This window comes from Trachinotus anak, unplaced genomic scaffold (genome assembly GCF_046630095.1).
Source record: "Trachinotus anak isolate AG129_WGS33_773 ecotype Australia unplaced genomic scaffold, CSIRO_AGI_Tana_v1 ptg000007l, whole genome shotgun sequence".
Classification (NCBI taxonomy): Eukaryota; Metazoa; Chordata; class Actinopteri; order Carangiformes; family Carangidae; genus Trachinotus; species Trachinotus anak.
The window spans coordinates 14,046,760-14,060,696 of NW_027273858.1; the positions used below are offsets into that span (position 1 = coordinate 14,046,760).

Below are 13,937 nucleotides of genomic sequence, written 5' to 3' on the forward strand. Positions count from 1 at the left end.
AAACATAATAGTACAATGGTGAACACAGCACACATGTTTTTAGGATTTATTATTCATGTAATAAATTATGTTTTTTGTCTGTAAATATGTAGAAGCCATTGAACAAGGTCACACTGAGCCAGGTTGTATCTATAAGCTTCAAGGGAATGCTTGTTTAGTTCTGGTGAAATGACTGTTGTGACTGCAGCTTTCTTAAGAATACAGACGTTACATAATGAGGCAACTTCTCAAGAGACTTATAGCAAAAGCTGACCAGACAGGTTGAAGAATGCCAAATATCACCAACACCTACAATTTAAAATAAGGAAAAGGAAGTAGAAGAAAACTCATTAAATCTGCAATATTGTTGAGTCCTTCTTACATTTACAGGGAAAGCAAAAGTGCTCCTCACAGACGCAAGAACAGCTGCGTCCCCGCCACAGCTTGGCTAGTTCCACCCTGATATTTCACCCACATGTGAGATGAAAGCGAGTCATGATCCTTGGCTAATTTAAGTTTATTTGGATTTGTGGGGCTCCTCTCTTTGAGAAGCTCCTGCTTGAAACACAGAAGCATTACTTAAAATAGTCTTATAAACCTCTGCCCCCTGATAGAGTTTGAAAAAAATTGCCTGTTTATTACTATTGTCTTAGTCTGTGTAAATTCACAGCTCTGGACAGAACATTGTGATGAGGTCCAGGCCCTGAGGTATTCCTCAAAGCCTCTTGTCTATGTCTGTCATTATCTTGATTTTCCTCAGTGTGAACTTTGTCCCTGAAGAGAGGAGGGGAGTGGCTTCATGTCTCAAACAGGTTTATGGCTGCCTGTGAGCAAGTTTCCAACCAGACCATTTGCATGTCAAAACTGGAATCCACACCCTCCATCTGCAGACAGCTTATCGTGCTGAGACACCTCCATGTCTTTGTCTCTTCCAGTCGGCAGACAGTAGCTTCTCCAAATATTGAACATAAGCTGAACATACATAAATCTAAGCGGGATATTCGTGGAGCAGTGAAGAGGATTCTCACAAAGTTCCTAATCTAAATGTAAGTTATTGTTGTTCAGCATAAGATAATAGTGTTGTGACTAACTCACACTTACTGCTTTTGAAGCCTCAGGATGAAGCAGGTGCTCTGTAAGACGCTCAGACAGCTGAGTTTGAAAGGAATTCTCTGAACGGTGGGTTGTGATAACATGTTTAAGTGTATATGCTCTGTACAAGGTTACACTGTAAGTCATGATGGCCAGCTGTTTATTGTTTCTTTTACAGCTTGACGTATCTATTGAAATAAGGAACACCAGAGTCAACCATCAAAACTTTGCCTGAGATGTGAAGATAAGCTTGTACGAGCACAGAAGCATAGTCTGTAAAAGAGCCTATAAGAATTAACTTTCATTCACAGTGAAAACGTCATTTTCTGCATCGGAATGACAACTGAAAGTAAAACTTTCACATCAACTTTCATGTTCATAGCTGTCCAGTGCTATACAGAATAAACATGTTTCTCTTCTCTGTCTGTGTCAGACATACCAGATAATATGTCATCAATATCAGGGTGAACAGCTTGAATGCTTAAAACGGCACCTGTGTCTGTCTGACCACCATGCATGTTTGCTTTCATCCAGTGAGCTTTGAGCAGACGATGGTTAATGGTATTCCACAAAACACCATCACATAAAATGGATACAGGCTACATTTTACTTACTTTGCCTTTTATCAAGAACGTGTTTTTCAAAAAATGGTAACAAAGTTTTACTTGGTCTATGAATGAAAGTCAACATTATATATCACAAAGTCTCAAAAAATATCTAATGAGTACAGGTTTGTATGGTTTAGCAGAATGTGGAGAATTCATTACAAAACTACAAACTAATTAACTAATTATTAAATGTTTGACTAAACTCTGACTTTATTCCACACTAATGCAATTGCTGAAAGACAAACTGTGTAGCCTTTCACAAACACACTTAGATTTATTTGATCTGGTTTTATTTTACCCCACCTTAACATCTACAGGTGCAGCAACTCTTGGGCATGCACTGCTCGTCATTCTTTGATTCCCAACTGTAGACAGGTTCAGCACCTGATAATGATGAGTCAGTTATCATGATGTGGCTTGTTGGAAGAGAATCACATTTTTCTAACCACAGAAGTAATGGGTACAGTTAGGTTACATACAGTTACATAGGGTTGAAAACAATACATATGCATTGCTGTGCTTTTGCAAGCAACTGAAAGTACTGACCTGGTATCGTATCCACAATCCCAGTGTGAACAAACACTGGAGCCTTCATATACTGGTACAAAGAGTACACAGAGTCCTGTTTTGCTACTGTGAAAGGAACTGATCAACTAGCTGAAGTTCCTGATTAACATATAATCAATTAGTCTTTTTCAGATTTTTTATCTGTTAGAGTTAATCACGTCCAATACATTCAGAATGTGGTCAATATGCAAATTTTATTTGCAGTTTTACAGTATGACCTCTCTGTGCATGACATTACAGTTTACTTCATTCAGCTCAACAAGAGCCAGTCTTACAGTGTTTTCCGCCCTGTTATGTTTGTTTTCTGATCCTCTTACATCTTTTAATTGGTTTCCATTATCTACAACAGGTGCTACTGAAACAGTCTGGAGCGATGGAATCTCCAGAGTTTTCCAGGCTGTCATCCTTGAGGGGAGAGTTTAAATCAGAAGATTTCATCCAGCCCCACTATAAGGAGTCATATCGCCTGGCAATTGATCGCTTGCTGAGCGGCGGCAGAGACAGTTACCAGGAGTTCCTCAAGGGAGAACGTATCGGGAGCTTCCTGTCTGAGGATGAGCTTCTCTTCATCACTGAAAATGCAGAACAGCTCCCATCTGACAACCAAACAGAGGAAATCAATGATCCACCGGATAGCCAATCATCCTCAGGGACCTATTGGCCGGTCCACTCAGATGTGGACACTCCAGATTTGGACTTAGGGTGGCCGGAGGTCATGCATGAAAAACTCCAGACAAATATAGACCTGCTATTTCATCCACCAAGACAAAACAACCCCACCATCAAAGAGGTGATTCGGAAGCATATCCAGGATGCAAGACAGGTAATCAAAACTACTTCCAACAAAGTGCTGAGACACACACATACAAAAAAACTAAATGTACTAAAACGTTCTGTTTCTCCATCGAGTTTAATTTGAGAACTGTTCTCTAGAGTATCTTACACACACCTTTACCCCCTCAAGGCAACTCCACAGATCTTTGTTGTTCTCAGTTTCATGAGTAAAGGAGTGTCTGCTGAGGTCAAAATCTGGTTTAGCAACTTATCATCGTGAGAGGAAAGTGTGGGAATCATTTACAGTTCTATTACACCATTAAGGACTCATGTCCCTCACACAGTTAACGCCTCAGTTCGTTCTCAGACATGTGTCATGATGAATCATGAACTAGTTTTGTAGCTCATAATTGTGCTTACTATGCAGTTAATATTCTGCTGCTTTGTTACAATCCTTTTAATATTGTGCTGGCTTATAATTAAACCAAAGATTTTTTGGGGGGGAAATTCTTACAGAGAAACAAAACTGAAAGAAACATCCTGACAGAAAAACATATCTGACTCTGTTTCTCCCAGCAATTACAACCAGTGCAGTGTGAAATCATCCAAATTAATGGATGAGGCTACAGCTGGAATATTTCTCTTTTTTTTAAATACATTGTTTGGGTATTGCACACATGTTTGAGAATGAACCCTCTCATGATTCATTGGAGGGATAGAAATCTTTTTTACAGAAATCTCCTACACAGGAAATTAAAAGAGAGATAGAAAGAAATTCAACAACATGCAATATAGTTGGACATGTGTTCATTAAAGAGCTCATTACATACTATTCAGACATTCAATGTAAAATTTAAGAACAGTGAGAAAAAATAAATGTTTCAGGAGTAACAGAAATGGATTTGAGACCAATAAATGTTGTATTAATTACAGATATAAAAAGATTTATCCCCCATTTATTGCTCCTTCACTTCCCTATATCCATCTCATATTCCCTATATCATCTCATCAAAATCATATTGACTACTTTTAGTCTGTCTCCCTTGTACAATAAAAACCCATTCCCACATCCACATTTACTATACATGTTCCTAAACTATGATTGTGAGTGTGTTCTTAAATAGGTAATTCCCAGGTTTCACAAGTATGAAGCGGTTAAATGTACTATACCCACTCTGGTGTTAACTGATCATAATTTATTTACCTTGTCCTCCACAGGTCGTTGCCATTGTGATGGACTTCTTCAGTGATGTCGATATATTCAAAGAGATTGTTGATGCCTCAATACGAGGAGTCCCAGTCTACGTGCTTTTGGATCATTTCCATTTGAAAGGTTTCCTCACAATGGCTGAAAATCAAGATGTAAAAATTCAACAACTCCGGGTAAGTATCTTATCTAAAGCATCTATGTGATAATCTCAAAATGAACAATATTTCTCAATTCTAACATAATTCACAGTAACACATTTTGTGAGGTTATTAAAAATTATTAGTTTTTGTGGCTGTTGTTGCTTTGAGGTGTTGATGAGGGGTTGTTGTGCAATTTTTGTACATTGTATCTTTGGCCATGAGAGTAAATTTACATGCATACAAAGGTGCTGACGTCAATTCTTTTTTAATGTACAGCATCAGGGCTTCATTGTTGAGGAAAAGTCTCATTTCAAAACCTGGTTTCCCTTGTTTGTTGGGTGGAGTCATAATCATTTATCTGTGCAAGAGAATCAAACACACCCTTTAAATTCCTTAGCAGCAATAAAAACAACTCAGGGAATCAACAAATACAATTTTCTCATGATTGACATGCTTTTCACTTTTTTCTGTAAACCTTAATTGTGATAAATCTTTTCTTATGTTTTTCTTTCACTGTTTTGATGATAGAACATGAGGGTGCGCACAGTGAAAGGTCAGGATTACATCTGTCGATCAGGAGCTAAATTTCATGGGGCAATGGAGCAGAAGTTTCTTTTAGTCGACTGCCACACAGCGATTTATGGATCATACAGGTAAATGAAACTGCAGTACAAGAAGATCTGTAGTTGAGACTATTAAAGTGTCCAATAAATGCATTCATAAAGCAAAAGCACTTCATTTACTGTCATTCGCTACAAAATTGATGTCATCATTTCTCGCTCTTTGAAGCAGTTTGTGACTGAATTTGACTAAACTTATGAATGTGAAAAAAGATGTTTAAAAGACAAGTTTAAAAAACAAGACTAGGTCAAAACCTAGCATATGGCTGGGCTGACTATGGTCAAATCCTGATTTTATAACCACGACGTCTCAAAAAAATCACCAAACATAAATTAAAGACAAAGACTGTGCTGTGATTTCAGCTATATGTAAAAGGATTACTCATAGAGAAAATTAGAAGCAACAGAATATCTTTCTTATTTTTTCTCTCACACAGCATACAGCCTCTGTCTGGGATCCTCAATAGTTCAGCCTTTATTTACCTCAACTCCAGTATGTAACAGAGTTTGATTTGAGGCAGGCTTGTATTAGAGGCAGGTCTTTATTTCTAACTGCCTTTGTTTGACTTGTGTATTCGGTCATAACAATGGGCTATTTAGTATAAAATGTATTAAGACAAACTAAACACTTCCTGTAATCATTTCAGATTAAAAGCTCTCTTTTGTTTCAATTAACAGAAACCTTTTATTTCTTAACAGAACTTTCACTGCTGTGCTGCAGTAAGCGTATTGCCGCATTTCCAGTTGCTGGCATGTCTGTTCTTTGCATGCTATTCAGATCTGCTAGTTTCTTTAGCAGTTAGCGATGGCTTCTCCCTCTCCCTCCCACTTTTCGGCTCTTTGTTGTTCAGTTGTCAGATGTTTCGTTATTCCTCTGCCTCCTTTAGTAATAATAATACACGTAATAAAAGTAATTATTTGCCATAATGGAGGCGAGGCTCAGTGTATTGGAAGCACTCCTCTGCTTCTCTGCAGCTCCCGAGTGGCAGGGAAACCAGACAGACTCGGTAGACTGTCCGTAACAAGAGGCGTAGCCCTAAGCCACTGGTCGGCATCCATACATGGTCCAGCCATGTACCAGGTTTATACCCAGTTTGTTTGAAAAAAAGTCTCTAAATCTAGCAACGATGCGCTAAGTTGGCAACACTGCAGCTGTAAACATCCCCTTAATAGAACCTTTTTGCACCAGAAACTCCTTTCGCTGACCAATAGTGGAAATGTAATCACTCAGTCAGTCAGTCAGTTGGTCAGTCAGTTTATTCGTCCAAGATAACAAATTAAATTTAACCAAAACACATAAAGAAACATATTTTAAGAGTGTTTATTTGTCCTTGTTAAATAAATAAATAGTCATGCTTTCGTGTTTGTTTACAGTTTCACTTGGTCATTTGAGAAGATCAACCTGAGCATGGTGCAGGTCATCAAAGGACATCTGGTGAAGTCGTATGATGAGGAGTTTCGAACACTCTATGCCCGGTCAACTGTACCAGCTGAGCTGTGTCCTGCAGAGGGCTTGTTCCAACGCCAGATTTTGCCAAAATCTCATTCTGCCCAGAAAATTGAGCGGAGGGACCAGTTGAGGCACACACTTGATACGGTCTATCGGAAGACCTGTGAGAGGAAACTGGGCACAAGAGACCTTGAAGAGAGGCTCTTTGAAGAGGAACCTAACAAACTTGTGCCTTTGATTGACAATGGTCAGAACCACTTGTCCAGTTTTCAGTCTGCAGAGGCAATGAACTTCTACAAAAGGCACAGCTACGCAGGGGAACAACAAGATGGAATTACACCCGAGAACATGAGGCCCAGAGCAAGCAACTGGAATATCTCCAGAGAAACAGGAAATGGAACTAACAACTATCCCATGGATAATTATTTACAAGTGCCTCAGATATACAGAGGTCAAAACATGCGGCAGTCCTACAATGGCAGTGACAAAAAGGTTCTGTCCATGCAGCAGAATATGCCAACACTAGAGAATACATCCAAGGCATTCATGCGCACATGGCGGATCGAGTCTTACCTCAAAAACCCAGACGTCCCGTTTGGAGACCCTTGCGACTACTTAGACCAGTTCGAACCAATGGACAAAGCTGGCTCCTACATGCAGGGAAGAATGAGGTCTTCCCTTGTTTTCAGGTCCAACATACCGGAGCAAATGGAACCAAACAGACACATAAACAATGCTTCCACTAACATTAGCTCCTCAACAGCACAAAACATTCCTTTGCACTACTCATCAATGCAGTGGAATCCAACTGCAGGAGGAGAGAATAGAATAAATAACGATGAGTACATGTTAAAGAGAAAAAGTTTGCAGATTTTGGATGACAATTATCTTAATCCAAGCTATGGCCCAGGGAGAAACCCTTACCAATCTGCATATACCAACTTAGGCAGAGCAAGAGGTGGGCAGATGATAACAAACCCTGACACCCTAACAGACAATTGGCACAAAAGGCATAGTGTGGCAGATCCACGATCAAACACTGAGTACACACATGAACCCTCAGGTCACATGTATGACGCTTTTGCAAGGATGCAGGTACATAGAAGCACAACAGGGATCCATGCACAGAATGGTGGATATGGTTTAAATCTGAATGAAGATCAACGGTCTATCTCTCATCATGATGTCAAGAGTTACACAAAGGGTGTCAGAGCTCCTAACTGGCAGGAGCCACCATCCAGGACTGTGTCTGCAGCAGCACTGGATGTGAACAACAAGGATTTAACAGCTAAATCCAACAGGATGGGCTCTCTGCATTTTCTGCAGAAGAAAAGAATATCAAACATCCCAGAGAAAAAAGAGGATTCGATCGGAACCATGGAAACAGTGAGTCTGAAGTCAGGTGGCAGCACAGACACTTTAACAGCTGAGCATGAGGAGAAAACATCAGATGGAAAACATCACCAAAGCACAACCAACTCAGTCAGGTCCTCCTCAGAGCACCAGAGGAAGTGGTTAAATGATGACCATCTAAACTCCAAACCTCGATTCGCAACTGAAGACCACCAACCACAGGCTCCTCTCTCCAAAACAACCACACAGAAGAAATCTACCATTCCGGACAAAAGCATGAGGCATGGCCTTGACGCAGGCAGCTGGGGCAAAAATCGAGTAGCTGAGAATCGCCTGTACAGCAGATTTGAGCCTTTCTGTTCCATTGAAAAGAAACACTCTTCACGCACTTCACACAGCTTCGGAAACACACAATCTCAGGAGAAAAGCAAAAGCCTTCCTAAAGGTGAGGCAACTACTGAACACAACCTCACCCGGGCTGCAAGAGGACACCATGAAAATAAGCTGGAGAAATTCTTTCAAAGAGTGGGAAATCTCATACACAAGAACAAGTAGTGACAACTGCATTAGCATAACACATAACACACTGACAGTTAAACAGTCAGTTATTATGAATGCACACTTGACTGGTACAGTTTATATTTGTATAGACGGCCTTTATTTCTGTTTACTTGTACATATGTTTTTAGCAAACACTGTTTACATGTTTACCTCTGCTTCTTTTATCTGCACTGATTAACATCACTGAAAAGAGAATACAATACATTTTATATGAAAACATGCTGCAGACCTTTGTACAACATATAATTTTAAAATGCCACTTTCAAGCTGTCTTTGTGTCTGTTCTCCCCACTGGCGTCTACCTAAGTGACTAATTCAAATGCTGTTAACAGATGTTGCAGACACATTAAATATTAGTCGTGTCAATTGTCAGAGATGTATACAGTTTATTGCTGCAAGTGCAGGCGTGTACACATACCAAAGTGCTGTTGTTTATTATCTGAGGATTATTCTGCCTCAGTATTGTCGGCATGTCAGGGTAAATATGTTGCATATGCAATCAGCATGTAAGATAACCACCACTACACATGATGACACACTTAACAATACATCATCACATCCTTGTCATTTATGTGTCAGACAGAGGTTTTACGAATGCTATGAGGGCTACTGTGGACTCAGGAGGTAGAGCGGGTAATGCATGGGTGTTCCATCAGTGTATGTGTGTGATGTATGAATGTGTGATTGACTGGATGAATGTGGCAAGTATTGTAAAGCGCTTTGAGTGGTCAATAAGACTAGAAAAGCACAATATAAGTGCAGTCCATTGCAATAATTTTGTAAAATACACAATATGTTTCTGTATTTGAACCACTTTTCAGTGAGTGTAAGAGAAATAAAAAAGAATGTCTTTATTGATTGTCTTTTATTTACTGGATTTGAAGACATACAGTAGTGACAGGGCCCAACTGAGGCTCTGCTCTTTGATAAATGTCACTCATCCATGGGTTTATGTTGTGTTATGAACATTGTGCCTTACAGCAAAATTCAATGTGCACTGTAAGCATGTAATTAGAAACACATGCCCTCAGTGGCCACTCAGAGACAGACAAGGATTTCAACTAAATATATGCTCCATCATTTACTCAAGGTCTAAACAGAGAGAAACGTGGCCCTCAGTGTGAAAAATAAATGCATGCAACAACTGAGTATTCTGTCTTATTTTAAACTGTTATTTTGATGTTGCTTGCCAGTTCCACATTGGTTGTCTTTGTTTTTCTCTTCTCTGTGAGATTTGTGAGAACATAGTGGCTTTTTTCAAATACAGAAGATCCATGTACTTTCTCTTGGTGATGCTGATAAAATGTTGATGGAAATGAGGGGTGATGATTAATGTGTCTCTTTTGGTCTGCCATATGGATGAATCATGTAAATTATATGCTTATTACTTGTAGAGTTCTGTGAAAAAAGTTCTGTCAGAAGATACGTTCACAAACTATGAATAAGGAAGTGACTTGAAAAAATTGCTAAAAAAGGACAGAGAGAACAGAGAGGAATTGTCTAAAATGGATGCAATAGAAAATTACCTGCAATCTGGAGTCAGAGCATTTATTAGGAACATTTTACCCAACGCAGATCTTGTAGGTAACTGAAGATAAAACAAATAGGAATTGGGGTAGCCTAAAAAGTTGAAGTGAAGATTACAGGCAAAACACATACACAAGCATAGATGTTATAATAAACTGCCAAACACAAGCAACTGAAAAAAAAATCCACAGTTATGGAAACATTTTATGGCCCTTTTGACTTTATGTAATTGACCCAAGATAGAAAAACAAATGGTAAAAAGTATTTTGATATGATTGTTTCTTTAACAAAATGTGTCACATCATGTATCAAGTGGCACGATATAAAGCTTCTCAGCTTCTTTTCAAGAAAGAGCTTTTTCAGAAAACTTATAGAACGAAAACAGAAGAACTTAAGATTAATTTGAAGCTCAATACACTCGAGTGTTTCAAATATAATTCAGTGTTTAAAACCTGCCATCTGTGAAGCTGTATTTGATCCCAGTTGGTGTGAATCCCTCCATTCGATGGCTCCGGAAATCTCAGTGATTTTATTTTATTTGAAGACCACCTTCATCACATAAGTAATGAGCCAACGACATATATATATTGTCCCGTTACTAATGTGAAATGAAGCACACAGTTAAGGTACATATATAAAAACGTACAACATAAATACATGGATACTTATCAGACGTCATCCAGTTTCTTTTATTACACCATTAATATAGAGAGGGAAATTAAATGAAGCTGTGTAACAAAATTCATTTCCTTCCTGTGTCGCGCATGATTCAGCCAATACAATCGACATCCGTTCTAGTTTGACTGATTTTATAGGATATTTCAGGTTGTTCATGTCTATCTATTAGAATTAGTATTTTGTCAACAGTTCTTAGGGTTTGTCATGTTTGGAGTATATGTTAAAAAAGTGAAATCGCAGGAATTTATCTGGATGTATTATATTACATCTCTGAATGTAACATGAATCTATTTCCTCCTTGCAAAGAGATAACGTCTTCCCTTGAAAAAAGTAATCTGTGTGGCAGTCATCCTTGGGTTTCTGTAGGAATGCAGCCACAGATCGGCACATCTCTTTCTGAACCACGTTTCTTGTGCGAGTCGCACTGTGTACAAAGTTGCTTCACATTGAGTTCTCTTCTGTGTGAAACTGAAAAATAACTGGCAAAAAAGGCAAAACAGAAACGCCTGCCACTCGCTTCATCCAGTTATAAGCAGGTTCCCAGTCTCTGATGTAGCTGCTTTTCCTTTTCTTCGTGGGAGTTTCCATCATATTCCAAAGAAATCTGCAAGGCTTGTGACTTTGTGGTGACTCGCAATTTTCCCAGTTGGGTGCAGTGTAGGCTGCAAAGACCCATGTGAGCACAGTTTGATTGACATCAAACATTGCCCCATGATGACAGTCTTCCCTGCTTTCCTCACAGCCATTGGATTGAAGCCAGATTTTAGGAAAGCATCTGTCCTGCGGTGTTGATTTTCGAAAACTAGATGGTAAATGGACTGCACATATATAGCTCTAGTCTAGTTCTGTTGACTGCTCGAAGCGCTTTACAGTAAAAGCTATATTTACCCATTGACAAACACATTCATACACTGCTTTTTCTATGAATTCAGAATTTTTCTATCACAAGTAATCAAAATGTGGGACATGATCTCAATATGGGGGGTATATACACACCTATGCTTATTGGGTGAAACACCCACCAAACAAGATGTTCAGATGTACTGACCCTAATTTGACACCATATGTTACTCTGTCCCATCCCATCATGTCCAAAATTATCCTACCCTACTGAATAATATCCCATTCTCTTCTCTGCATTTTAGAGCAAGAAGAAATACATTAGCAGCCTCAATAATATGTGATGCAATACAGCCTCCTCCTCTACTCTGTTAGCAACAGATGCTCTCGCTCTGATGGCAATCTTCAACTCATACAAAATATGACAGTTAACTTTTTTTGGATACACTTGAAGAACACCTTGCACCTCTGGGGTGAATAAGTATGACCTGATTGCATTGCTGCAATGAAACGTAAGGGAAGGGAAGGGAAGGAAGGAAAGGAGCTCCCACTTGCACAGTCCCTCAGCACCTTTATTGACTCATTGATAAGTTTCAGAAGACTTAGCAGGCAGTTGTGTCTGCTGTGGAGATGAGTTAAATTGGACAAATAACAGAGTTTTCTTCCTCTTATGTCTGCTGATAAGAGTGCAAAGTTTAATGATGTCCTGTGAATCCATTTAGAAATGAGCTGAGAGGCATGATTCATCTTGACTGAACAAAATTCGGGGATAGGGTTTAAATCTCTCAAACTATTCAAGAAAAATAATCACACACCTTTTCTTTGCTCTTCAAGTTAAGAAACCTCAAAATGTTTTGCAAATGCACATAAAAAGCTGATTAGATATCCATAGGTATGAGTCGTGACATAATTTTCTTCACTGCCAAACTGACACACTAAAAGTTTGAGTTGAAGTGCTAAACTGTGTCAGACCTCATGGGTCCAGCTCCACCTGCTGGTTATGGACTGACAAAATGATTCAATCTTCACCAACTTCAACAGATACAATTTTGACAAACATAAAATACACAAAATATGTTTAAATAAAAAATGCGAAACATGTAGCGTGGGAACAGTCAGATCTGATGCTGGATTACAATTGATTGTGCTGCAGATGTGCGGGACTGCTGTATAGTGAGCTTCTACTGTGGGTTTGGACTAATGGCTATTGACTGAACGAATGGCTGCATGCGACTGTGTAATTAGTGGATGAGGATGTGTTGAGTGATTGCTCTGATACTTTGAACTTGGCTTTAATATTATCATTATGCAAGAACGTACTGATCCTACTGATTCATAGAGACATGTGCATTGTGTGCACGGCATATGAAACTCTGACTCTAAACTACATTTACATTTGGCAGATACTTTTATCCAAAGCAACTTACAAATGAGGGACACAACTAAAGCTTCGTTGCAGTAGGAGACATTGGTGTGCGTAGTACGTGCACGACACTGAGATATTAATGTATCAGCCATGATTATGTGAGATAGTCCCAGCTAATGAGAGAAAGTCCTGCAGGCAGAGGCAGGCCTGAGTTTCAGTCAGAGATCAGTGGGTTGAACACAATTTTGTGTGAGAGCCTGCAGTGTAATCAGGTGCCTGAGAACACACTGCAATGAGCCATGAAGCAGATAATGCTGAAAAATTGATGAGGAATAATTAAAAGTGAGCCTAGAATTGTACAAGACGGCCCGGTTGTTATCAAGAGCAGACAGTGAAAGACAGTGAAGGGAATATACCAGTGACATGACACAGAAAAATCACACGTGGTGACCGTTACACTTTATAATCTCTTGTAGCTCCTGTGTTTGAGGCATTGTCTCTATTAAATCAACAAAATCAAACTATTAAATCAAATTATTTCACAACTTTAAAACATATGAGTAACATATATTTTGGATGTCATTCCTCTTTCTACTCTGTCCGTTTCTCCAGTTGTGATGATGGTTTACAAATATTTTCCCATTCTTTCTTCCTCTTGGAGATAATGTCTCAATTGTATGGATTTTTAAAAGTCATGGGTAGACAAGTGGAATTTATTAGAAAGAGGTTGAAGGATTGAACTATTTTCACAGTGATCCCTGCAGCCGTACGGTATCACTGCCAAGTCTCTGGGTCCAGCTTTTTCATATCTTTACAAAAGAGCCTCAAGAGCAATTTCCTGTAATTACACCTTAGTTCAAATGAAAAGAGACAGTTTATTGTGTGGGGATCTTAATAACGGTCCTGGTTATTTGTCTGATTGGATAACTAATAACTGTTTAGATGTCAATAAATAGGAAAGAAATATTAACAGAGATTTAAAAAATGTTGTAAAATGAGTTGTTATACACTGCAGTTTTAATTAAGGGGAACACTTTGGTTGATTACTTAATTGCTCATAATGAGTGTTTGCCAGACTGTACAGAGTTTCATGTCTCACCTGATTTGAGCTGAGCATTAGGATTTAGAGCCTGAAGGCATTATTCTAACTGAAGATAGAAATAAATTGCTGC

At 38.9% G+C, this 13,937-nt stretch overlaps 1 protein-coding gene across 2 annotated transcripts; it reads left to right on the forward strand.

Annotated features, from left to right (window-relative positions):
• The first annotated feature begins 844 nt into the window (after nt 1-844).
• On the forward strand, nt 845-9,208 carry fam83b (family with sequence similarity 83 member B). Of its 2 annotated transcripts, none has more exons than XM_071480826.1 (5): nt 845-1,025; nt 2,596-3,069; nt 4,239-4,403; nt 4,899-5,023; nt 6,365-9,208. In XM_071480826.1, the coding sequence occupies exons 2-5, from the start codon at nt 2,620-2,622 to the stop codon at nt 8,346-8,348; spliced, it is 2,724 nt and encodes a 907-aa protein (XP_071336927.1). In that variant the 5' UTR covers nt 845-1,025; nt 2,596-2,619; the 3' UTR covers nt 8,349-9,208. The 2 variants fall into 2 exon arrangements, with proteins under 2 accessions (XP_071336927.1, XP_071336928.1); XM_071480827.1 differs by lacking the exon at nt 845-1,025 and adding an exon at nt 1,032-1,158.
• Nucleotides 9,209-13,937: the final 4,729 nt, after the last annotated feature.